The sequence below is a fragment of the Pelobates fuscus genome, chromosome 7 (genome assembly GCF_036172605.1).
Source record: "Pelobates fuscus isolate aPelFus1 chromosome 7, aPelFus1.pri, whole genome shotgun sequence".
In the NCBI taxonomy this organism is placed as follows: Eukaryota; Metazoa; Chordata; class Amphibia; order Anura; family Pelobatidae; genus Pelobates; species Pelobates fuscus.
The window spans coordinates 166,691,768-166,718,616 of record NC_086323.1 but is presented as its reverse complement, the minus strand read 5'-3'; the positions used below and the strand labels follow the sequence as shown (position 1 = coordinate 166,718,616).

General features: G+C 37.8%; 1 protein-coding gene across 1 annotated transcript in view; it reads left to right on the top strand.

The window, feature by feature from the left end:
* CACNA2D3 (calcium voltage-gated channel auxiliary subunit alpha2delta 3) overlaps positions 1-26,849 on the top strand; it is an 868,261-nt gene that overhangs the window by 124,077 nt on the left and 717,335 nt on the right. Inside the window, exon 3 of the mRNA XM_063428162.1 lies at positions 4,090-4,206. Coding sequence (XP_063284232.1) covers positions 4,090-4,206 — 117 coding nt within the window. The remainder of the gene's footprint in view (positions 1-4,089; positions 4,207-26,849) is intronic.

Genomic DNA, 26,849 nt, shown 5'->3' with positions numbered 1-26,849 from the left:
TGGTAGTAGAAAGAAATAATATTGTAAGGAACTAAAACGTCGTAGAACAAAAGGGTAATAGAATAGGTGTACTCGTTTTAGGAAATGACTCAACTAGATCCATACTTCTCTACCTAGATTTTCCCAGTGTCTAATGAGAGCTGCGTTTTGGTTTTTGACGTAGGTGACGTGCACATGAATGTAGAGTTTGTGTGATATATCTTTGCGTTGAGAAGAGGATGGAGACTAAGTATTGATTATATTCACAGATCAAGGGAAAAGTAACCAATAGAGAAAAAAGGAGGGAGAGTAAAACAACCAACTATATTTATAAACTATACTGTATATTTAATGAGCATATTATATATAAAAATAGATTTTTTTTTCTGCCATTTTCCCCTATTTTGCTTACTTTTTCTCACTTGATCTGTGAACCAAATGGATCAAAAATGCTCCTATCAGTGTAGTGAAAGTATTTACATAATATTTTATTACGTTTGTCCAAATTTGTTTCCCACCAAAACAATTGCATTGAAGAAATCCATATTGTCAAAAACAAATGTATATTAACCCCTTAAGAAACAAACTTCTGGAATAAAAGGGAATCATGACATGTCACACATGTCATGTGTCCTTAAGGGGTTAAAGTCAAATCGATTAGGTTGAACCACATTTTTTTGCCAACACGAGTCTAGTTAAAGTTGCACTCTTAATGTAGTGGTTTTGGTGCAAAGATACCCTTTTTCTCTGGCAGTGTAAAAAAAGTGGTAATGTTTGTATTTATTCAGAGAACACGCCTAAAGTGGCTTGGCTGCCAGACTGACAGCAACCAGAGGTACTTCCTCTTTAAGGAAGGACTTTAGCTTGCTGAAAAGCATTATGTGTGAAGAATGTGTCCTCTTTTTTTAAATTTTTACAAAAAGTGCAGATTTTAATAGTAATTGACCCCGTTATAAATTAACCTGGTCACACCCCCTTTGGCTTTTTAAAATGATAACCGGTCCTGTTAATTCCTGGTTCAGTTAGCTCATTGGAACTAAACTCAAGAGGCAGCAATTGCCTAGAGCACCTGCGTTGCAAATACTTCCCATTGAGCTGCATTGAAAGTCTGTAATTGGACAGACACAGAAAGTCTGGGCGGGGTTAGAAGGGGAGGGCTTGCAAAGCAGCAGACATGAGAAATGCAGATTTTGCAAGCTGTTATTATATATATATACCTCAATAAAAAAAAAAATAATTAAATGTATGCAAGTTTTAATTTGGGGTATATCTATTAAACCATGATTTTATCATTTCTGTATTTGGGCAGTGGAGCTTTCCTTTAAGGCTTTAGAAAAACAGAGGTCTCCGCGTTCTGTGTCATTACGCACAGCATGATTACACTGGATTGTATTAAAGTCTCATCTGTGAGAAGCATTGGCTTTGGCCGAATGTAATGATTACTGTGCATACACCCTATGTCTCTAGTGCTTCTCTATATGGATTGGATTGGACAAAGATTACCAATAACGCAAATGTATAGTTGATTTTTTTTTTTTTTGTAGAAGTCTCTCATTGAAACACTGTATTCGGCAATCACATGTGCTTGAATGAATATGATTTATTTTCTGCTGTTGGATTCTAAGTGGATATCGCAGTGTTGCGTTGCACTAGGTATGGAGGTTTATGCACACCACAACATATTATCTGCATAGGCGTGCGCAGCCAATTGCATTAGGGTGTGCACCCTAAAGCACAAACACACGGCGCATGTATATATATATATATATATATATATATATATATATATATACACATACACACATACACACACATACATATACTGATGTGTGTGTGTGTGTGTGTGTGTGAGAGGGTGTTTGTAGTGTGCTATGTGGGTGAGGGTGCTGGTAGTGTGCTGTGTGTGAGGGTGCTGTTTGTGTGATATGTGTGTGAGGGTGCTGTTTGTGTCGTGTATTTGTGAGGGTGCTGTTAGTGTGCTGTGTGTGAGTGTGCTGTTTGTGTGAGGGTGCTGTATGTGTTTGTGAGGGTGCTGTTAGTGTGCTGTGTGTTTGTGTATGTGTGTGTACGCGTATATATATATATATATATATACGCGTGCACACATACACTCACACACATATATTCACAGACACATACACACAATTACATACACTCACACATACATTCACAGACACACACACACACACACACACACTTACAAACACATACACTCACAGACACACACAGACACACATACATACACTCACAGACATTAACAGACACACACACTCACACACACACATTCACAGACACACACATACAGACACACACACACACACACATACAGACACACACACACACACACACACACACACAGACACACATTCACAAATTATTTTTTTAATAAAAAAAAAAAAAAAAAAATTGTCCACCCAGCCTCCCTACCTGGAGTGCTGGCATGGACTTGTCCCTGGGGTCCAGTGGGGCGGGCGCCTCTCTCCATATCAGCCGCGGCGAGGGAGCTGTGAGCTGTGAGCTGTGAGCTGTGAGCTGTGTGCTCTCTGCTCCCTCTCGCCGCGCGGGCTGTCTACAGTAGCTGGGAACCGGAATATGACGTCATATTCCGTCTCCCAGCATCAGCAAACAGCGCGCAGCGAGAGGAAGCAGAGAGCACACAGCTCACAGCTCACAGCTCCCTCGCCGCGGCTGATATAGAGAGAGGCTGATAAGGACGGGGGGACACAGGGGGAGGAAGGGGGACATTAAGTTGCGCTGAGTGCCTGCAGGAACGGCGTTCCTGCGCAAATAACAGTGCAGGAACGCTGTTCCTGCAGGACAATCCATAGACGTGCCGCGGGGATTAGGGTGTGCCCAGGCACACCCGGCACACCCCATGCGCACGCCTATGATTATCTGGCAAAATGAAACTAAATTCAAGGAGAACAGATATATTGCAGAAGAATCAAAGGGGTGAATTCAAACCCAAATTGCAACATTTAGGGTGAAAACACTGATTTGGAAAATAAATCTCCAAATCTGCTAAAATAACATTAATATGATTAAAATGTAGACCATAAATATTTATATGTGAAATATATATGTTTATTTGTAAAACAATTTTGAAATATATTTCAATCTTCTTTTCAAATATAATATTTTAATATTCTTATAGGGGAACTGTCTCTTTCCAGGACATTTAAAGGAACACTATAGTCACCTAAATTACTTTAGCTAAATAAAGCAGTTTTAGTGTATAGATCATTCCCCTGCAATTTCACTGCTCAATTCACTGTCATTTAGGAGTTAAATCACTTTGTTTTTGTTTATGCAGCCCTAGCCACACCTCCCCTGGCTATGATTGACAGAGCCTGCATGAAAAAAAAACTGGTTTCACTTTCAAACAGATGTAATTTACTTTAAATAATTGTATCTCAATCTCTAAATTGAACGTTAATCACATACAGGAGACTCTTGCAGGGTCTAGCAAGCTATTAACATAGCAGGGGATAAGAAAATCTTAATTAAACAGAACTTGCAATAAAGAAAGCCTAAATAGGGCTCTCTTTACAGGAAGTGTTTATGGAAGGCTGTGCAAGTCACATGCAGTGAGGTGTGACTAGGGTTCCTAAACAAAGGGATTTAACTCCTAAATGGCAGAGGATTGAGCAGTGAGGCTGCAGGGGCATGTTCTATACACCAAAACTGCTTCATTAAGCTAAAGTTGTTCAGGTGACTATAGTGTCCCTTTAACATTGTTACCTATCCTCTAAATTTTGCAAAGATGCTTTTCCACACGACTATCTTGGAAAGGGGCTTCTATCTTAGTTCACTGTCCATCACTGCCTTAAATGTTGCTCTTTTCTGTCACTAAACACAGAGGAGTGTTTCTGTTTCTTCTTCTCATTTACATTGTATGCCTTGGCTGTGCCTGCACTAAAAGGAATTGTTATGCAACATATTTGATATACATTTTAAAAGAAAAAAGAAACAAGTCACAGGTCGCAGTTTATCAGCAAAGAATCCCACTTTCTTAATGTTAATCTTGATATTGCGCTTGTACCTTCAAAATGTTCTAAAATTTTAAATGTAGCGTAAGCAGTTTTTAACAAAATGGTTTTTTTTTTGCAGAAATATAAAGAATTTGAGAAAGAAGTGGCAATAGAAGAAATCGATGGGCTACAACTTGTAAAAAAACTTGCCAAGGACATGGAAGAAATGTTCCATAAGAAGGCAGAGGCAGTCAGGGTATGTACGTTGTTGTTGTTGTTGTTGTTAATTTGGTGCCTCAATGTTAAGGACATCAATGTCCTATAGATGTTGAATTGAAATATTGCTATGTGCATTCTCTATTGTAGATGTGACCTGAAGGTAATGTAATTATTTGTACTACAACCTGTTCAGATGTATCTATACTTTTGACAATTGAGAGATTGAGAGATTGAGAGATAAAAAAAAAAGTTGAAAAGCATGTGGCATTGTACGTACTAATATTGATGAAACATGTTAGCCATTTTTGGGAGAGTGGCGTTGTACATACTAATATTGATGAAACATGTTAGCTCTTTTTGGGAGAGTGGTGTTTACTTTTTTAACTCCTTAAAGGTCCAGATACAGAAGTAAAAGGTCAGCATGACGGAACATTTCTGACATGAGTCCTAATGGTGCTAACTGCCAGTTAGGCAATAGGGTCATGTTGCAGAGGGGATTCTTAAAGAATTAGTTATGGCGCTGATTTGTGGTAGTGTCTTTCATTGTGGTTGTGGCAGTAAACACATTGTTTAAAAATGGTATATAAGTAAATGCTTTTGGATATGAAGTTGCTGCCTTCTTTATATGGATTTTTAAGTGGAGGCTATTCTAGTTCTCCTAACAAGCAATTGACTAAATTTAGTTAAAAAAAAAACAAAACATAATAATATATAATGAACTGGTGATTTTTTTTCTCCCACCATTTTACCACAGATTTTGCACATCAATAGTTGTCAACTTGCGGTTTAATTAACAGACTTAATTTGATGCATCTGGTATCACCAACTCAAGACACATTTAACTATTAAACTCATTAGTTGTACACTGTATTCCTTCCCACAAAATGGAATTAGGAAGTTGTTGATGTGTCTATATTAGCAAACTGAATTTTAAGTTTAATTCTGAAGTGAAAAAAAACAAAAAAAACATAGATGTTACCAACCTACATTTTCCATAGTGCTTTTTCCAACCGACTATCTGAGTACCATGGGGAATGTAACATTTTTACATTTTTTAATTTTGTAACATCTATAGTTCCAAGTTAAGCCATCACTGGAGCTGGATTTCTTGTTTAATTGAGTTTAATGTTCCATATTTTTCCAACATTCATGGGTCATAATGTCTCTTTCCTGGCCATGTGTCTATGGGAAGATCCCATACTAATCACACATGTAAAGAATACGCTAAACCAGTTAAACGGACCTTCTAAGCTTCAAAACAACTTTAGCTTATAGAAGCAGTTTTGATGTACAGATCATGCCCCTGTCAGTAATAGCCAGGGTAGGTGTGGCTAGGGTTGCATAAACAAAGTGACTTAACTCCTAAAAGCCAGAGAATTGAGCAGTGAGACTGCTTGGGAGTGATCTTTACACCAGAACTGCTTCATTAAGCTAAAATTGATTTGGTGACTATAGTGTCCCTTTAACTCCCTTTACCCTTAAAAGGCACAATACGGCAATAGAAATATATATATATACATATATATACATATATATACACACGTGGGGTGGCCATAATAATATCCTCAGGGGTCAAGTTTGAATATATTCACCATGTTTCTGATGATATGGGGAGATATCTAATTTAATTTGTAAGATCAATGATATCACATTTACCCTAGTGAACTTATATGCACCTTCAGATCAACCAAGTGTTTTTTTAGATTCTACTATGCAAATAGTGGAACAGATTTCTAAGGGTACTCTTGTTTTGACAGGAGACTTAAATTGTATAGCTTGTTCTCAGTTGGACAGAAAGAGATTAATTAAAAATACTAAAATTAAGAAGAGAGATCTAACTCAATCGGAGGCTCTAGCAAAGTTTATATATAGATACAATCTATATGATATATGGCGAATACAATACCCTGAGGAAAGAGATTTCTCTTTCTTTTCAAACCCTCATGATTCATACTCCCGAATAGATTTCTTCCTCATGAAAGCAACATCTTTAGATCTTTGTATCAACTTACAAACAGGGAATAGAAGTTGGTCAGACCACGCTCATGTATTTAAAAAATAATTATTTTTCTAAGAATCATTCAAAATGGAGATTCAAAGATTGTATACTAATGTCTGAGACCAATAGGAAAGTTATTGAAGGCCGCTGAACTTTTTCTTCAAGAGAATGAAAATTAAGCTGTCTCAGATTTCACCCTATGATGTTAGTTGAATTTTGTTTTTTAGGGGTTATTTGATTAAACATGAAATCTATATGAAACGGAAACAAGGTAAATCACTGACTGATCTCCATATTTGTGTTGCCAGTCTGAAGAGAACAAATGAGCTACATCCTTCTCCTAAAATATGTAGAGAAATAATAATCATCCAACAAGAGATTAAGAACAAACTGAAAGAACAAGCTAACTATACAGGGAGTGCAGAATTATTAGGCAAGTTGTATTTTTGAGGATTAATTTTATTATTGAACAACAACCATGTTCTCAATGAACCCAAAAAACTCATTAATATCAAAGCTGAATAGTTTTGGAAGTAGTTTTTAGTTTGTTTTTAGTTATAGCTATTTTAGGGGGATATCTGTGTGTGCAGGTGACTATTACTGTGCATAATTATTAGGCAACTTAACAAAAAACAAATATATACCCATTTCAATTATTTATTTTTACCAGTGAAACCAATATAACATCTCAACATTCACAAATATACACTTCTGACATTCAAAAACAAAACAAAAACAAATCAGTGACCAATATAGCCACCTTTCTTTGCAAGGACACTCAAAAGCCTGCCATCCATGGATTCTGTCAGTGTTTTGATCTGTTCACCATCAACATTGCGTGCAGTAGCAACCACAGCCTCCCAGACACTGTTCAGAGAGGTGTACTGTTTTCCCTCCTTGTAAATCTCACATTTGATGATGGACCACAGGTTCTCAATGGGGTTCAGATCAGGTGAACAAGGAGGCCATGTCATTAGATTTTCTTCTTTTATACCCTTTCTTGCCAGCCATGCTGTGTGGGGTGATGGAGCATTGTCCTGCATGAAAATCATGTTTTTCTTGAAGGATGCAGACTTCTTCCTGTACCACTGCTTGAAGAAGGTGTCTTCCAGAAACTGGCAGTAGGACTGGGAGTTGAGCTTGACTCCATCCTCAACCCGAAAAGGCCCCACAAGCTCATCTTTGATGATACCAGCCCAAACCAGTACTCCACCTCCACCTTGCTGGCATCTGAGTCAGACTGGAGCTCTCTGCCCTTTACCAATCCAGCCACAGGCCCATCCATCTGGCCCATCAAGACTCACTCTCATTTCATCAGTCCATAAAATCTTAGAAAAATCAGTCTTGAGATATTTCTTGGCCCAGTCTTGACGTTTCAGCTTGTGTGTCTTGTTCAGTGGTGGTCGTCTTTCAGCCTTTCTGGCCTTGGCCATGTCTCTGAGTATTGCACACCTTGTGCTTTTGGGCACTCCAGTGATGTTGCAGCTCTGAAATATGGCCAAACTGGTGGCAAGTGGCATCTTGGCAGCTGCACGCTTGACTTTTCTCAGTTCATGGGCAGTTATTTTGCGCCTTGGTTTGCGCCTTGGCCACGCTTCTTGCTACCCTGTTGACTATTTTGAATGAAACGCTTGATTGTTCGATGATCACGCTTCAGAAGCTTTGCAATTTTAAGAGTGCTGCATCCCTCTGCAAGATATCTCACTATTTTTTACTTTTCTGAGCCTGTCAAGTCCTTGTTTTGACCCATTTTGCCAAAGGAAAGGAAGTTGCCTAATAATTATGCACACCTGATATAGGGTGTTGATGTCATTAGACCACACCCCTTCTCATTACAGAGATGCACATCACCTAATATGCTTAATTGGTAGTAGGCTTTCGAGCCTATACAGCTTGGAGTAAGACAACATGCATAAAGCGGATGATGTGGTCAAAATACTCATTTGCCTAATAATTCTGCACTCCCTGTACATTAACACGTCTTAAACAAAGGTGGTATTATACAAATAATAGAGCGGGTAGAGCTTTAACAAATAAATGAAAAGCCCAGGATCAAAGAAATAGAATTAAACAAATAACAAATGAGGGAGTGGCATGTCTTTCTCCTCTCCATATCGCCAAGGCTTTAGAGCATATTATGAATCTCTATTTAACCTACCCGAACCCAATAAAACCGACTTAGATATGGAAGACTTCTTAAGGTCTCTAGACCTCCCAGTACTATCTTTAGAAAAAAGAAATATACTTAATAAACCTTTTTCTCTGATAGAAATCAGGAATGCAATTAATGATATGAATCGGGGGAAGGCGCCAGGTCCTGCTGGCTTCACAGCTCTTTTTTACCAGATCTTACAACCTAAGATTACTCCTCTGTTGGAACCCGTGTATGGTGCCATAGTTGGATCAAATGGTTTTCCTCAAGAAATGCTCGAAGCCACTATTTCACCTATTTTAAAAACAGACAAAGACCCTACTAAGGTAACTGAATATAGACCAATCTCATTAATTAATATAGACATAAAAATACATTCTAAAATCCTGGCACAGAGATTAAACTTAGTCATCTTAGATTTGATAAATTCTGATCAAGTGGGCTTTGTGGTGGGCAGATCAGGGGAAGATAACACCCGCAGAGTCATTAACATCATAGATGAAGTCCACCATTGGAAAATCCCATCTATTATTATGGCCTTTGATGCCGAAAAGGCATTTGAAAGGGTAAATTGGAGATTTATGGCTCAAACTCTGTGGGTGTTGGACTTACAGGTCCATTTCCTGAAAGGACTATGGCACTATACATGCTTCCCACTGCAAGGATAAATGGCCCATTCTTTAATTCTTTGAACGTGAAGATTTGAAATAGCACCTGTCAGGCACCTTTATGTTCTCACAGTGAAAACTTTGACGGCCCTATTAAGAAATACAGCTACAATTACATGAATAATGGTTGGACGACAGGACCACCTGGTCTCCCTTTATGCAGATGACATTCTTCTAACGATATCTTCTCTGGAATGTTCTTTTACAGAAGTTCTTAGGATATTACAGACATTTAGTCTATTTTCAAATTATAAACTTGATTTTTCAAAAACTCAAATTATGTATTTTTATATTTCTAATTCTAATTATCTATTTTTAAGAGAAAGATATGAAACATTAAATTGGTCTAATAAAGAAATACAATATTTAGGAATTAACTCTGCTCAGATTCAAAGTCCACGATGTATAAAAACTACATGGATTTGATGATAGTTCCTAAATCATATCTGGTCCCATAAATTGTGTATTTGTATAAAACTATTCAGATTCCAGTTCCATTTTATCTAAAAAAAGAAATGGAAATTATGTTTTCTTCATATGTGTGGAATGGTAAAAAAACAAGAGTAGGTGGTTATGTTCTCAAGAGAAACCTAAATTTAGGAGGACTAGGATATCCAGATCTACATAAAATTCACAAAACATGTATGCTCTCCCATCTATTTATGTTAAACATTAAAACAAATAAAAATCTGGGATGGAATAATTTAGAAAGGAGTAAATGTGGAGGGATCAATCCCTATTTTTTCTCTCTGGCTTGACTATGAACATTTTAGACAACTTTAAATATTGAATCAAATAGTATCAGCATTGATGACCTGTTTTTTTTTAGATTCAGAAAGAGAATTGAAAAGGGACAAACCTTAAATCCTATTACTAGAGCTAGTCCTATTTTGTCTCTCTCATTGTATATAGAAGATCTAGATATTTTACAATGGCAAAACTACGATATATAAAAATAATTTTAGATCTTTATGATTAGTGAATCCTTAAAATCTTTTTCCAACTTGCAGGAAAGGTATGCTCTTCCATCACGAGAAATATTTAAATATATTAGGATTAAACATTTTCTTACTTCAGATCTAACAAGTCATCCAGGATTAACAGACATACTTCATATTACATAACTTAATTCTAAAACAATTGCTATAATTGGCAAAATTCTAAATGAGAGAACTGTCTTAAATATATCTAAAACTGTTTCCAGTTGGGACTGTGCTTTTACTGTTTCTTTAGAGATTCAAAACAACGCCTGGTGAATCATGAGAACATCAGTCTACATGAACACTACTTTAAGTTATTACAGAGATGGTATAGCGTTACTACATGCCTTGCAAAGTTTCATACAAATTTACATATTTTTTGTTGGTGTTGCCAAAACTATCCAGGTACACAAATTCACATCTGGTGGGCATGCCCGAGACTGGCCCTATCAAAAAATGTATTGAAGAACAACTTTAACCCTCTTCTCATTAGAATATAGCCTTAAACCACATACTTTCCTGTTTCATATCGATTTACCTGTTACAGAAAGATACAATAGATATCTACGTGTTAACATCTTGGCTGCAGCAAAACTGTGTTTTGCTAGACATTGGAGAAATACAACCACTCCAACCGGGATCTAAATAAAATCTCAAATACATTTTCAGAGAGAGGCAGAAAAATTATACTTCAATAAAGATATGAAGACTCTATATAAATACAAAAAAATATGGGATCCATGGATTTTATACTATGAAAGTTTCAAGCCAGCACAGTGATTTTTTTAACTAACCTACCCTGTAAAGATCTAACCCCGAGACTGCCCCCCTATACAGAGCCTTGAGAGATAGCGAGGGAATAGGAAAGGGAGAAATCCTTTAATTACATAAGTGCAATAATTATTGGCAGACTGAGTTCTTCTTTTCTTTTTTTTTCTCTTTTTTTTTTCTCTCCTCTCCATGCTATACGTTGAACTGATGTTATATTATTGGCATTATCTTTGCTCTAGATAGACCCTGTATCTGTCCAATTTTTTCTGCCTGGTTTGTTATATTTGTCAATACATGATGATTGAACTCTATCTACTATATGATTGTATACAAAATTGTAGACTATACTGATGCTACGCATTTGATTGTATGATGAGAATTTGATTGTTTATATAATTTTAAATATTCAATAAAGATGAATTGTTAAAATATATATATATATATATATATATATATATATATATATATATATATATATATATGCATATACAGGGCTAAATAAATAGACAATGCTTTTACTTCACATATAAATCATCATAAATCGTCATCATTTTATGGTTGTCTGTATGTTATCGCTTTACAACACTTGTTTGCTTGTTTCAGGTGAATAATTATATTGTCCTTGACAATTTTATATTAGAAATGGCAAATTTAAACTATCCTTCCCCTGCAAGCACTTTTCCAGTGTATCGAGAAATAAACATTAATGTCACACAAAGTGATGACAATTAACATAAGAGCCCTGTGCCTCGGGAATTGTACCTGATGTCTTTTAAGAGCAAATATTGCTGCCTGAAAAGCTTTTTTTCCCCCATGTTTCTTTTATTAGAACTTAATGTACAATGATAAATTGTGCATAAAAGCATGTTGCAGTAACGCTTCCACAAGCTTGCTGAACATCAGTAAATATGTTAATATGTTAACTCAAGTCTTGAATTAAACCAAGGTTTAAAAAAATTGCCTAGGAACACTTGAATAAGCCCATTTTCTGCCATTTATATGTCAGACTGGAGCATTGTGAGCTGTTTAGAAGGATTGTTGGGAGATTAACGTTTCTTAAAATGAGACTGGAAAAACATGCTAGTAATGTTATATTATTTTGTGTTGTGGGTAGATACTTATAAATCATAGGGGTTCATAAACCAGTAAATTGTGGCTAGTTGACAACCAATTTCAAAATGTAGACATCAAATTGCAAAAGTAGAGGCAGAAAATAGATTATTGGTGTATCTAGAGATTTTTTATTAAATCTTGCACCAAATATTAAAGATTTCTTTTTTTTAAGTTAAGAGTGTCACAAGAGTCGTACCACAACACACAGGAAAGAGGAAACCCACAAAAGGTGGATCCGAAAGGCCTACTACCGAGCCTTAGAATGGCCAGACTTAATATATAAATACAACAAGAAATAGTGTTAAGATAAATCAGGGACAGAATTACAGAAATCTAAGAGTCTAGACAAAGCTAGGGTCAGGATACCAGAAATCACAAGTCAAATACGAAGCCGGAGACGGGATACCAGAAATCAGAAGTTAAATATGAAGCTGAGTTTAGGATACCAGAAATCAGAAGTCGAATACAAAGCCAGGGTCAGGATTATCAGAAATCAGAAGTCAAATACAAAGCCGGAGTCAGGTTACCAGAAATCAGAAGTCAAATTTGAAGCTGGAGTCAAACACAGGAAATCACAAGAGAATCACCAGGAGCACTAAACGAGGATCCAAACAGAAACTACGATAGGGCAAAGAAAGGAGGCTAAAACAAGTCTTAAATAGGCTCAAAAGAGTTCCAATTGGTCCAGGCCACCTCTGCAAGCCGAAACCGCATTGGGTCACTTAGATGACGTGGTCCCTTTAAGGTAATGACATCATGGCATTAGCTTTTTTTATTGGGGTTGCAGTCCGTCCCCCAAACCAGCAAAGAGAAAGTTTTGCAGGACCGAAGGTAAGTATATTATTCAGGCAGCGCGGCCCGAGGAGCTTCCAGGCCGTGTGGCCCGAGAACTGAGGCAATGCGGCCCTGCTGTGTGTTCTGCCTGTGTGGCCAGAGGACATGAGCCCCATTGGCGCCGGGTAAAGGTTAGTTTGTGACAAACATAGAAACATAGAAACATAGAATGTGACGGCAAATAAGAACCATTCGGCCCATCTAGTCTGCCCAGTTTTCTAAATACTTTCAATAGTCCCTGGCCTTATCTTATAGTTAGGATAGCCTTATGCCTATCCCACGCATGCTTAAACTCCTTTACTGTGTTAACCTCTACCACTTCAGCTGGAAGGCTATTCCATGCATCCACTACCCTCACAGTAAAGTAATACTTCCTGATATTATTTTTAAACCTTTGTCCCTCTAATTTAAGACTATGTCCTCTTGTTGTGGTAGTTTTTCTTCTTTTAAATATAGTCTTCTCCTTTACTATGTTGATTCCCTTTATGTATTTAAATGTTTCTATCATATCCCCCCTGTCTCGTCTTTCCTCCAAGCTATACATGTTAAGATCCTTTAACCTTTCCTGGTAAGTTTTATCCTGCAATCCATGAACCAGTTTAGTAGCCCTTCTTTGAACTCTCTCTAAGGTATCAATATCCTTCTGAAGATACGGTCTCCAGTACTGCGTACAATACTCCAAGTGAGGTCTCACCAGTGTTCTGTACAATGGCATGAGCACTTCCCTCTTTCTACTGCTAATGCCTCTCCCTATACAACCAAGCATTCTGCTAGCATTTCCTGCTGCTCTATTACATTGTCTGCCTAGTCATCAGAAATAATCACCCCTAAATCCCTTTCCTCAGATGTTGAGGTTAGGATTCTATCAAATATTCTGTACTCTGCCCTTGGGTTTTTACGTCCAAGATACATTATCTTGCACTTATCCACATTAAATGTCAGTTGCCACAACTCTGACCATTTTTCTAGTTTACCTAAATCATTTGCCATTTGGCTTATCCCTCCTGGAACAGCAACCCTGTTACATATCTTACTATCATCAGCAAAAAGACATACCTTACTATCAAGACCTTCTACAATATCACTAATAAAAATACTAAAGAGAATGGGTCCAAGTACAGATCCCTGAGGTATCAAAGAGCTAATCAAATCATAAGCAGCAACACTTAAGGGTGTATGGTAAAATACAAATTAAAGGAGCAATGTAGGCACTGTAACTGGCTCATCTTATTGAAATTGGTATAGTGCCTAGAATCCCCTGAGGCTCTCCTTCTGTTCAGCGTTAAACCGTTTGTAGTTGTAGTTGTTTACCTAAGCTATATATCAATCTGCAGACGTACAATTGCAATAAACAACATTTTTGAGGTTATTCACTAAAACTTGACTGATTAATTTAAGTACAAAGTAACCAAGTTGGGAATTAATTTGGATTTATTTTATTTGCCTATTTTGGTGTAATTTTTAGATGTTCACCTGTTTGTCAGTTATTTACAGTTTCAGGTTTACATTTATAACAATATTTATATTTTAAAGATTTTTTTTTTGCCAGCTTATCAGTTCACACAACTTGCTTTAAGGGATTGTGCCCCAAGTCTTTTAAAAGGCGTCAATCATTACAGGTCCATATATTGCCACCCGTGCCTGCCATTAATTGCCTTGCGTGACCATAGCTTGATCTCTAGCCTAAAGTCAAGACTCATAACCTTTGAGAATTGCACAAATGCCTGGGAGAATCATCTACTGAGGATTTTATAGGTTGCACACTCATCGCGCACTCATCGCATCGAGAAGGTTGCTGAGTACAGTACTTGTTATTTGTGCTTGAATGAACATGCAAACGTGTTGAAAAATTATTCTTTATACTGTACGCCTGGCAGATAGTTACAGTCATTGATTACATTTTTATGATGGGATTTCGTAAATATGTTTGGCCTACGTGTGCCAGAACAAATAACAATTTTTACAAGCAGCGCTGTGCACAATCGGTATGTTGACGAAAAAAAAAAAGTGCTGATGTTTTGCGTTAATAAAATGCTCAGTAGGGGCAAAGACTATTTTAATTTTTTTTCTTTATAACTACTTAGCTCTAACTGTGTAGGGGCTTTTTTTTTTCCCTGGTAATGTACTGAAACATATTAGAACAGTGTTATATTTTCATTAGAAACACGAAAAATATAAAAAATATGATTGTGCCTTTAATTATATCTGCTACCTGGTGTTAAATTCAGAGCTGCGTTCCCTTACAGCAGAACCACGGAAAGTAATTGCAGATGTAATTCAATTTTGGGATATTCACGGTTCAGTACTCGGAGGGGTTTAGCCTCCGAAGCCAGGGAATTCAAAGCTCTTTATCTCAGCATTCCACATGTAATCGTGAGTTTTTCAAGGTGCATTGCAGTCATACTTATATTAAATCGAACACACTCGAGGATGATAGTTTTGGGGTAATGCTGGGAACACTACAAGTGGCGTAAAAAGGGGTTTGGCATGCTTCCAGATTCTTCAACCACTGTTCTTCTTTATTTAATGTGCCTGTTGTCTTCAGTACTTCTTCTGAAATATATTGTAGTTTAGAAGTGATTTTTACTGTATAAATGTATAGTAAGTCCTATGTTTTTAATGGTTAATTTGAAAGTGGTGGCTATGCAAAAGAGATTACTCCATGACAATATAAAGGCCATTGGGAAGAACAGTGATCAATTAATTTTTTTATATAAATGTTATTTGAATGAGAGTTCTGAAGACAAGATAACAAGCCTGCAAAGTGCTTAAAGTGAACCTGTCATGCACAAATTCAAGTAGGTCTACCTTGAATCTATATTGTGCTGCAAAATCACTAGTAATTGTATAAATTTAGAGGTACACTTATGTATAGATCTTTTTTCTCACGCATTATGTTGCCCTGGTCAATTAAATTGAAATGCTAAATATCATTTAGCCTATATATTTGCTTGCATTGGGACTGAAAGTGTAGATAGAATTATATGCTTTATTTAATATCACAACGTCACTTTAGTCATGACTAATTAAATGTTTTTTTTCTTTATAACCCTTGTTATTTTTAAATGACTGTTGCAAATCAGAAGTAATTCAGGGTATTTTTAGGAGTTGTGAATAAATGAAAGAAATATATCCAAATAAAAGAGAAGACAATTAAAATGTGAATAGATTTTGCGACAAACAAGATATGGTATGGGTACAGTGTGTTCTTCAAGATGCCGAGGAAGGAAGAGTGAATATATTGGCACATACAATTCCAAATAACAAGTTAGGACTGATGAAGGACCTTGTAACGTTCAGGTTGCCTGATGTCACAATAGGGAAGGCATTGGTAGATTGTAATCAAACAGGAATGAATAAGCAAACTGACTCCATAGCACCTCCACTGCTAACAGCAATCTCCTTCTATGTGGCTATGATTACAGGCACACTAGTAAACTTTTAGCACACCTCCTTAAATTATTTGTCACCTGCCTCTGACCTGGCCCATGGGTTGAGGATCCAAAATGACTACTGGCTCAGAGTCCTGAGACCTTCAAGTTCAGTGATCCACCTTCACTATATTTACTCTGCTGTAGTCTTAAATTGAGGTGAGTAATGTCTTATTAGCATTATTTAATGGAAATATTGCTTATTTACGGTACACATTGATGCCCTTGATTCAAGACTCACCATCTTAGAGTTTCCTGCATCTACCCATGTGAAAGCCATTAAGACTTGGACGCTTGTGCCTCTATACACTCTAAGGGTCTCTTGGACATTTTTGTGTTCTTGGATTATTTTCTTTGCCATGGGAGAAGTTGTTCACTGAACACATTTAACAATAGATCCTGTGGCCTGAAGGAACTGGCCCTCAAAAAGGATTTGCCTACTACACTGTAATTCAGCTTTTTCTTAAGGTGCTCAGCAGAGTTGGAATAACAGAGCTCGAATAACAGAGCTCTCTGCCTCAAGCCAACTCTAAAATATGTTTTATGAGACCTGGTGTGTTGTTTTCAAAACTATGCAGTTAACACTATACCAATATGCCAAGATCCATATGGCCAGAAAACCTAATGGCAAAAAGTTCACAATCTTTTACAACCTGTTAAAGGTTTGCTAGGCTATTAGCACTGTGCTACAAGAGATGAATGTCTTGACTTTCTTGCTGTGACATCCCAGATATTCTGAGAGCTTTCAATTTTCCCTCTGGTTGTTACTGGATGTAGTGCAAAATACCCAACTGGGAAGGATACACCCAACTCCTCTGGAACCACATCATGAGAGAAGGCATAGAACCATATTATGAGAAAAGGTATAGTACTCTTTTTTTTTCTTTCTAAACTATACCCAACGAGTGGCTTTTGTTACTTTAACGTTTCGCACTCATTAGCAAACAACCCATATTTAAGAGCCTATACAGACAAAGATTCTCAATAGAAAGTAAATATAAAAATTGAGGTAAAAAATAACAAAACAGGCTGGGGGCCTGACAGCCAAAATGGCCAGACGTGCTCTCTAAGAGCTCTTGCACTGGAGGGCGCAAAAAACGACAATCCTGGCAAATCCCATCATGCCACCAGCCCACGGTGCCCAGAAACCGATAGAGAACCACACGAGGAACACAACGGTACCGGTCATGCACTACAATGATCCACGAGCACATGAACCGGCCATGCGGCCTATACTGCAGCGGAACCCGAAGCCTGGGGGAGGCGGCCGATCGCCCAGCAAGGGACCCGCCAGCAAACGAGAATTTCAAGATGCCCAGCAACCCCCCCCTCTGGACCGGCGGGGGATATCCCGGTCCTCGCTGGGGACGATTACCCCCACAACAAGACACGAACAAGCAACGACACTTACTGGTAAACGGGGCTGTCAAGGCTCCAACAAGATGGCGCCACAGGCGCAACCTGCGACGAAAGGCCCCCCTGTCAAACCTCCTGTTCACACGCTGGACTTTTTTGAACGGCTCTGCACTAGCCTATGGTCTGGGCTCCACAACAGGGGATGGCTCTTCCGGCAAGCGAGAAAAGAGGCGGCGGCATGGATTCGCCCTGCCACCCGGCGCCTCCTGAGCGGACACCCGACCCGAGCCCCCAGAGCGGCCCTCAGACGGAGACAAGGTGGGAGATCGGAATGGGGGAGAGCAGGGAATGACCTCCCAGGCCCCAACACTAGCCCTCACACATGGCGGCATAAGATTACCACACATACCCGACCCACTCACCGCTCAGCAGCATCCGAAGTCTCCGACCTTCGAAGCACGTCCCCACACTTATGGACGCACGCTGAAAACCTGCACCAAGCACCTACCATCCCTGGGGCGACCCGACACCAGCAGCAAGACCCAAGAACCTTAGACCAACGCGGCACAAACATACACCTCAGGGTTCAAGCTGCAAACCGAGACGCTGCACAGAAGAAACCCTTGCTGACGACTGCTAGAGCTGGAATCAAACCCAGGGACTGCATTGAAGGGGCCAACCGTGACAGCTATCAAGATATTCCCACACTGGGCATAGGCTGAAGAGCCCATTACCCTGACCCTCAGCTGACATTGGGCACTTTCCCCCGCTGTCACTATATCACACTAAGTTACCCTGATGTCTAATTTAGCAGCTAGCCCGAGTAGTTAATGTACTCTCTTATATTTATATTTAGCCTGGAGCAACCTCTGCCACCATTATGGCTTACTACCCAGCCAACTTTAACTATGTCTCATATGCTGGCGCAGGCTTCGGGCACATAGGCAGACCCTAAGTGTACCTATGAAACTAGCTCCCAGGACTGCAGCAATCCCTTTCAATTGATCATACTACCTTCTCATATTTTGTTGAATCTTGCTACAGCATAATCACTTATATGTCTAGATGATAAAGCGATGACACACTTAAACAACAAGGTCTATAAAAATGTGTGATTACTCTTAATAGTTTATTTATTTTTTTTATTATTTTTTTTTTATTTTTTTTTTATTTTTATATTTTTTTATTATTATCCCATATTTTGCAATGTGCTAGCCGTTAAGCGATTATTGCCTGCTCCTCCTCTTATTAGCACAGATAGATCAAACACAGTTCAAAAAATGTGTAACTACTCTCTAACAGTTTTATATCTAATATTTTGCTATGTGCCAGCCGTTAAGCGACTACTGCCTACTCCTCCTATTATAAGCACAGCTGGATCAAACATACTCAAAAATGTGTGATTAATCTTTAATAGTTTATTTTTTATTTTTATTTTTTATTTTTTATTATCCTATATTTTGCAATGTGCTAGCCGTTAAGCGATTATTGCCTGCTCCTCCTCTTATTAGCACAGATAGATCAAACATAGTTCAAAAATGTGTGACTACTCTCTAACAGCTTCAAATCTAATATTTTGCAATGTGCTAGCCGTTAAGCGACTATTACCTGCTCCTCCTAGTGTTAACACAGATAGATACTCTTGTTTATTATATTACTCTTGTTCATTATATTTAAAAAAATGTGCAACTGATCTACATATGCCATGTACCTGTGTTTTTGAAATGCTTATAATTGCTATTGTGGCATTGCAAGCATAACTGTCATCTCCTGCATATCAAAAATAAAGAATTATAAAAAAAAAAAATAACAAAACAAAAACAAGAGAGAACCTTATTTTCCCTCATCTACAATCTAGCTTCCCTGTCCACCCTTTTTCTTGGACCTGCTTTTTTCTATCTTTGGAGCTATGTTTTGTTCATTAGATATTGATATAACCATTATTGACCATTAACATTGCCACTATTTCCCCTATTCTTCCTGAGATTATTGTTTGGTTTAACATTTTGGATGCTACATCTGTTCACAAAGTGGAGGCTAGTTCCTCTTAACAGGACAAAGTGGGGAGAAAAGCATCAGGATATAGGAAACGAAGAGCAGTTCCACAGGGATTCCCTTTATTGATACAAAAAATAACAAATACCTTTGGATCAATAGCTTGTGGTTTGGGCTTATAGGTGCTGGTGATGTAAGTGTCTGTGTGTGTTCTACATAATTAAGAGTGAATTGGGTTAATGTCATTTTTTTTCTGCACTAAACATATAATTGAAGTATGTTTTGTATATTGTAAACTCTGATAGGTTCCTTATAATGGTATACATATTTTACTTTTTTCACTTTAATATTGATCATTGAAAAGCACTGAGAATGGATATATACCCATGTTGATATTGACATGCTGTTAGGTGTTTGCAGTCTCTGTGTATTTTATACATCTTTAGGCTTGTAACTGTACACACAAATCGCTTCTATTGCTGCCTCTTCTACCTTAATGTTTGTGCTCACCCATCCCAGGCATCTTGTTAATTGCTTGCAATTACGGTACCTGAACAGGAACTGGTCATGTTTCAGCCTTTTCTTTGGATGCACATTGGGAGCAATGCTGCTACTTTTTCCATTTCAATGTCTCCTCGCGTTTTCTTCTATTCCCCCCCCCCCCCCCCTCTTATTCTCCCCTTGATCTGTCCAATCCTGAAAGCTTAACTGGTGATTAAGCTGTTTTAGATACTTAATGGAACAAAGTATATGATTTGAGCCACCATTGTTTAGTCTCTAGTAAAACCCAAGAAACTGCAGACACATGTTTTCCCTTCAGTATTTCCCCCTTCTAGTTTGTGTATTCCACAGACCATAACGTGGATGGTGCTGGTGGTGCTTTACAACACAGGGCACGATATGTCACCTGTGGTGGGACTGTCCTGGCATATGAACATTTTGGCTTATAATGGCATATGGAAATGCCTCTCCACTATACTACCGCCTCTACTGATCCACCCCACTATCACCTGTACCTATTCTCTCTATAACATTTAATAGAATCTTAAATATAGCCAAACTTTTAGTAATATTGTTTTGAAAAAAACATGTCCAAAACCTGAGCTAATGATTCAATTAACTGGAGCTTCACTTTGTTCAGGAGCTTGTTATTAATATCATTGAACACTTTAGTTTGGTGACACTGGCCTTTCTGCCTTGAGGTTAAGGTGGTCAACCCACTCTGCCTACTTCCTCGGTGGGGTCTACTTAGCCTGTCATGAATGATCACTCCTTCACTTCCCCACTTTCTCATGTTGTGTTGACTTTTAGGTATCAACTATTTACTGACGCTCATTACTTAGTACTTCATACTAAAATTTAAACTTGAGATCTGCATGTCTTTTCTTTATGCAAATTATAACCTTGATGCGAATCCCATTGTGTAATCTATCCTTATTGTTATGTTGCTTTATAATAAATGTACTATTTCATTTATTCATTCATCCTTTATGGAAATATTTGGTGGATATAAAGTTTTGTATATTACATGCCAGAAGCAAAAGAAACCCCCAACAGATAACAAGTCTATTTGTGACTTCTGGAATCTGATGGCCATTCTGGGAAAAGTGTTTTTGCTTTTTTTTTTTATGCCACCAGAATAAAAAAATGTATACATGGCAAATTAAAGTTGGACTTTATATGTTAAATTTTACTTTGCATTGCTTTCCAAAGCAAAATGAAAGTTAACACAAGTATAGCTGGTAGGCAAGGAGTTAATCTTTATTTGTTTTTTCTTTTCTTTATTTCAGATCTGTGCAAAGCGATTTTTAGTAAACTAAAATTTAAATTTAAATTGGCCTCACTAATTTTTCCAATAATATATATATATATATATTTTTTTTTTTTCGTGTGGCAAAATTTCAGCCATATGTCAGTTCGGCTTTGCAGAATTTTGGTACTGAAAAACTGATTTTAGGAAACAAATCATACAAACAAAATGTGAGTGAAAATGGGCCAGTCGCTACTAAAAAAAATAAGTAAATACAAATAAAAATGGATAAATAGAGAGATATATAATCTATAGATATAGATTTTCTTTGCTGCTCCTCATGAATAAAATAAACATTTACCGGTAGTTAACTTATCCTTGTTCCCATTCATTTTTATTCCCATCGCTTATGATTTTTTTTGGCGCAAACGGATAGAATACTGAATCCACAAAAAACCAACATGCTCAGCAATTGTGCTTTTTCGTTAGTTCATCATTCAGCTGCATTTTGGATTTAGAGATTGGAAATTCGACTGATCACCCGATCGACCCAAATTCAGACGAATTGCAGTTAAGACTGAAACAAATCTTCAACTTTACTTTTTAGGCCTTACCCTTGCTCCATGGTTACAGTTGTATTTATATAGCCCTCTATACATAAACTGAATTTCTGAAATCATTCAGAGTGCTTTTTAGAGATGTTTATCACTTGAGCAGGATTTTAAGATTCTTGAACACACTAGCTCTTGATTATGTGAACAGTTTTTGGTTGCATAAGCAATGCTTCCAATCAAAGCAGTGTTAAAGTGGACACACTCATAGAGCAAGGGTAAACCAGGGGATACAGTGAAAATACCACATGTATGTACCTTTATGTATAAATTACAAAACAATAGACACCAAGCTATAAAATATGTATTTAGAAAAAAAGAAATAAGCTTATGCCAGTTTTACTATAAGAGATAGCTATTGTCATAATATATATTTATTGTAATTATAATTCCTAAATTACCCATTTACTATTCTCTATCCTCCCAAAAAAGTAAATGTGTTTCACAAAAATAATGCATTCTTTCGTTTAGAACACTTAATAAGTCTGCGATATTTGGTAGCGAATCTTCAAATTACTTTTTATGTATAATGCAATTAAAAGGGACGTGCGACTGATGGAAGAGAAATTACAGCATGTCAATCACTCTGCTATTGAGCAAATCTATCTTCTAATTCCAGGGAGGTAATTGTTTCATATATTTGCTCATGGAGGGGGGCCGGGTGGAGTGTATATTCCACTTCAAAGCTTTTTGTGTGAAGAAAAGTAAAATGTTTGTGGGTGGGAGAATTATAGTGAATCAACTAATTGTGCCCATAAATAGCACTACATGACATAACCTGCCATAATTAAAAAGACAATTGCCTATAATTGTTAATCGTCACAAACAAATTAACGGTTTGCTGGAATATTTGTTTACATTAATTTTTATTTTTAGCGGTGTTGCCTGCCAGCTGAACAGAAAATATGTTCTTAGACCTATTTTCAGACTGTGAAAATATCTGTATATAGCATTCTGGAATGGATGGGTTGTGATTGCAGGGGCAGGAAATATGTTTCAGGGTAAAACATATAACTGGATATATAGCTGATAGTATGTAACTGTGTTCTGAGTGCAGATAATAATAGATGTGACAATGGTTGTAATAATAGCCTGAGAGACACAGTGGGGGGGACTAAGTGACCTGTAGATGTTGAGAGTCACAGGAGGTAGCTTAAAAAAAACAACTGTACAGACACAAGAAAAATATGGCATGGACTGAAAGATACAGTATATCACAGAGGATCTTAAAAACGTCTTGGTGTGTCTTAGGGGATTAAAGCAGTTCTGCCATGAGACTATACATTTTAGGTGTTTGATAAAGATTGTGTGAACACCTAGTAATCTTTATGTAATACTAACATTGACTGTGTTGGAATTTCATTGACATTCCAACACAATAAAAAAAGATCTAAGACAATGTAGATCTTAACAATGGAGGAAAAGTAAGACATAGGTGATACTACAGAGCATTGATGGGGCTCCTGGTGAATTAGGTACCAGGAGAGGAGGCAGGCATGGGGGATACCTTCAGGTACGTATCCCTACGTTTTGCTGCACCTCTAGTGTCAGACCTCTGGCTGCTGGGTGGCACTCATGGGCTTCAGTGGGAGCTGTGCAGCAGCAGCGATGTTCAAGTGCACGTGTTGCTCCAGTCGGGTTGCATGGGATACCATCTCAAATAGTATCAGATTGCAGCAGCCAATTCATTTCCAGATTCTGGTGTAATATTTCTTCAGAACATAGCATTCAGTTGGCTTTATCCTCTGCCTATCATCCTCAGTCTAATGGAGCTTCAGAACATACAAATCAGTCCATGGCACAGTTCTTACTCTGCTTTGTTTCTCATAGTCAAGACAATTGGACTGACCACCTTCCTTGGGCCGAGATTGTGAGAAACTATGCTACTCATTAGTCCTCTGGGCATACTCCATTTTATGTCACTTACAGGTACCATCCCAATGTCCATCCAGATGTTTTTTACTGATGTGGGTATGCCTGTACTGGACCAGCATCTTAAGAATCTGACTAATCTCTGAGACAGGTCAAGTCAATTTTGAAAAAGGCTTCTTCTCAGAAGTAAGCAGCCGCTACATATACGAGAGGGTCTGGTTGTCCACCCCATAATTCCATTAAGTTGGCTCCATGGTTTATTGGCCCCTTCAATATCTTACACAGGATCAGCCCTGTCTCCTACATTCTTGTGTTGCCTTCCAACCTTTGTATCCTTAAATGTCTTTCACATCTCCCTTTTGAAACTTCTAGTCTGCAGTTCACCTCTGTGCCTCGTTCCCCTCCTCCTCCATCTCTGGTCCATGGGGAGGAGGAGTATGAGGTGCAACACATCCTTAATTCCAATTTCTCTAGGGGTGAGTTATAGTATCTGGTTCATTAGAAGGGTTATTTCCCCACAAAACTTTCCTGCGTGGGCATTTCTGACCTCTATGCTCCTTTTTTGGTTTGTTGTTTTTATCCTGTCCATCCTGACAGGTCAAGTGGCCAGGTAGTTCTCACCCTTTAGTCAGAGGTGGAGGAGGGATACTGTCGTAGCTGCCGTATGGCACCTGCAGGTTTCAGTGGGAGCCGCGCAACAGCCTTGATGTTGCAGACCCCCGCCACTGACCTTGGCTTATTTAATAGTGTTTTGAGTACCCCTAGAGTCCTTGACCTTGGCTTACATACTGACTCTGTATTTTTTCCCGTCTAGGGCACACATTGAGCCAGTATACATATCTCACTCTTTCTATCACTTAATTCTAGTTACCGTTTCCTTATTTTTTTATGTGTAGGCGTTACCCCATCCTGACATCTAGGACACAACACTTCAAGCAACGATGTTACCTTTGGGTATCTTTGCAAAATATCAAAGGTGTCAAACTTCTTTTAATGGCTAGATGTATTAGTGCATGCAAAGACTAGTGTAAGTAAAAAAAAAGATTTCTAGTTGTATTTCTCTTAAACGATCTGTGAGATTTACTAGTCAGACTTATGGTATCAGAACACAGCGTAAACATCTAATCCCAGCATAATCATTTCCCTGGTGTAAATCCTTCAATGTAGCAATGATATTATACACCAGGCCAGCCCTATGTTCATCAAAGAGATTCTGACAATCTTCTGGTACTACTTTATACATCTGGATTAAACATGTGTTACTAAATGGTCAATTTGGGAGCTTAGCTGCTGCCAGTAAAACAAGTGACAGGATTGGAACGAGTCGCTAAGTTCTTCATAGAGAATAATGGGAGCTAGAGACTGGCCTTTTAGTAGTTGCTGCAATGTAAAAAGAATTTAGATACATCAATCCTTTTATTGGCCTAGGAATTCTGGTGCAAATGTATTCAATTTCCAAGTGTTGCCATTTCCTATCGATATTTCTATTTGTCTCTTAGGGATTTTTCAACTCACTTGGAGTGATGCCTAAGCCAGACTAACTGATTAGATACGGACACTAGTAAATACCATTATGGCTTCACTCACTGCTAAAAATGTTTAACGTCAGCCTCTAAAAGATTGAGGGGTTAGTGTGGAGATACAAAGGGTGCTTGTGCTGAAGAGGCTATTACACATGAGTGATGTAAATCTGTGCTAAGGAAAATGTACTAGGAGAACGTAGTTTTAATACATTATACACCTAGGTACTAGTAGTATGGTAAAGCATCCTATGTAGTGCACTCAACAGTACATTTTTACTTAAACTTTACACTATAACCTTTACACTATAGACACCCAGATTATTACAGCTCATTACTGTGGTCTGTGTGCAATGCCCCTGTCTCACTTAGTCCTTCAATATAAAACATAGCAGTTTTAGAGAAATTGCAGGACTGACACTGCCACTAGTGACTGTCAATTAGACACCCAGTAGAGGCACTTCCTGCTTGCTAAGCGACTTTTGGTCACCTAACTGATGCTTGACGTCTTCACACTCTGCATGAGAACATTATTTTTATTATTATTGGGATATATATATATATAGAGAGCCAACTAATTCTGCAGCTCTTACAATATTATGAAAGGGGGGAAGTATACATCAATACTTTTGGAGAGCCTAAGGGTCTGTGTGATGGCATCGGAGGAAGCGGAGCACTGACACCGCGCCGAGGGAGATCGGGCGTGTACAGAAATGGTGTTTTAACCCTTTCCATACTGGGGGGGAGGGGGGGGGGAGGGCAGAGGGATATATTTGGCTTTTTATTTTTTTTAAGGAAGAACATTAATATCTAAACTATGCTTTTGGCAATTTGACTAGCACAGACTAAATGTTATCAGCCGTGAAGGCACCAAGTGTTTTACGACAGAAACAGTGTAATAAAGTTAATTCTATATGATAACAGTAACAGTATAAACAGTAACAGTATACTGGAAATAATGAATTCTAAGTATATTAAGTATATTCACTATGTCAACAGTACAAAAGCTTTTTCTTTATAATCAAATAAAAGTGAATCCTATTTAGATATTTAATTTGTACTGTATATTGCATTTATCTACATTTCTATTCATTTGAAGATGGTAATGAGCGAACAGCTGTGGAAATTCAAAAACCTATTGATGGTCCCTGTGGAAGGTTTCCTCACCAGTGTAAGACATGAATAATCATCATGGTTTTGTAAAAAAAAAAAAAAAGAAATTAACAAAGAACCCCATGCCTAATCTTTGACTTCATAGAATATCTGAAGACTCAATTAAAACTTAGATTTTGTAAGGTAACTGAAATGTATTTTTATTGAAAGATCTGTTATTCTACAAAGCTATAATATAGAAATATATTGTATTGTATTTTTATGAAACATGGTATTTTTTCCCCATGTGTGGAATCTGATCCAATATGAAGCATGGGAACAGATCCAGTCTAACGATGTCACGCATCATTCCAAAGGGTGAGACCTCACTTTCATGCATACTCTGAGCATCAAAACAAGTTCTAATAAGTTTGTATGATTATGAAAGTTATACTATAGAGTGTAGCTTGTGAAAGGGCTTTGAACTGCAGCGATTTGTGTAAATCGTTGCAGCAATAGTCCAGACCCTTTCACAA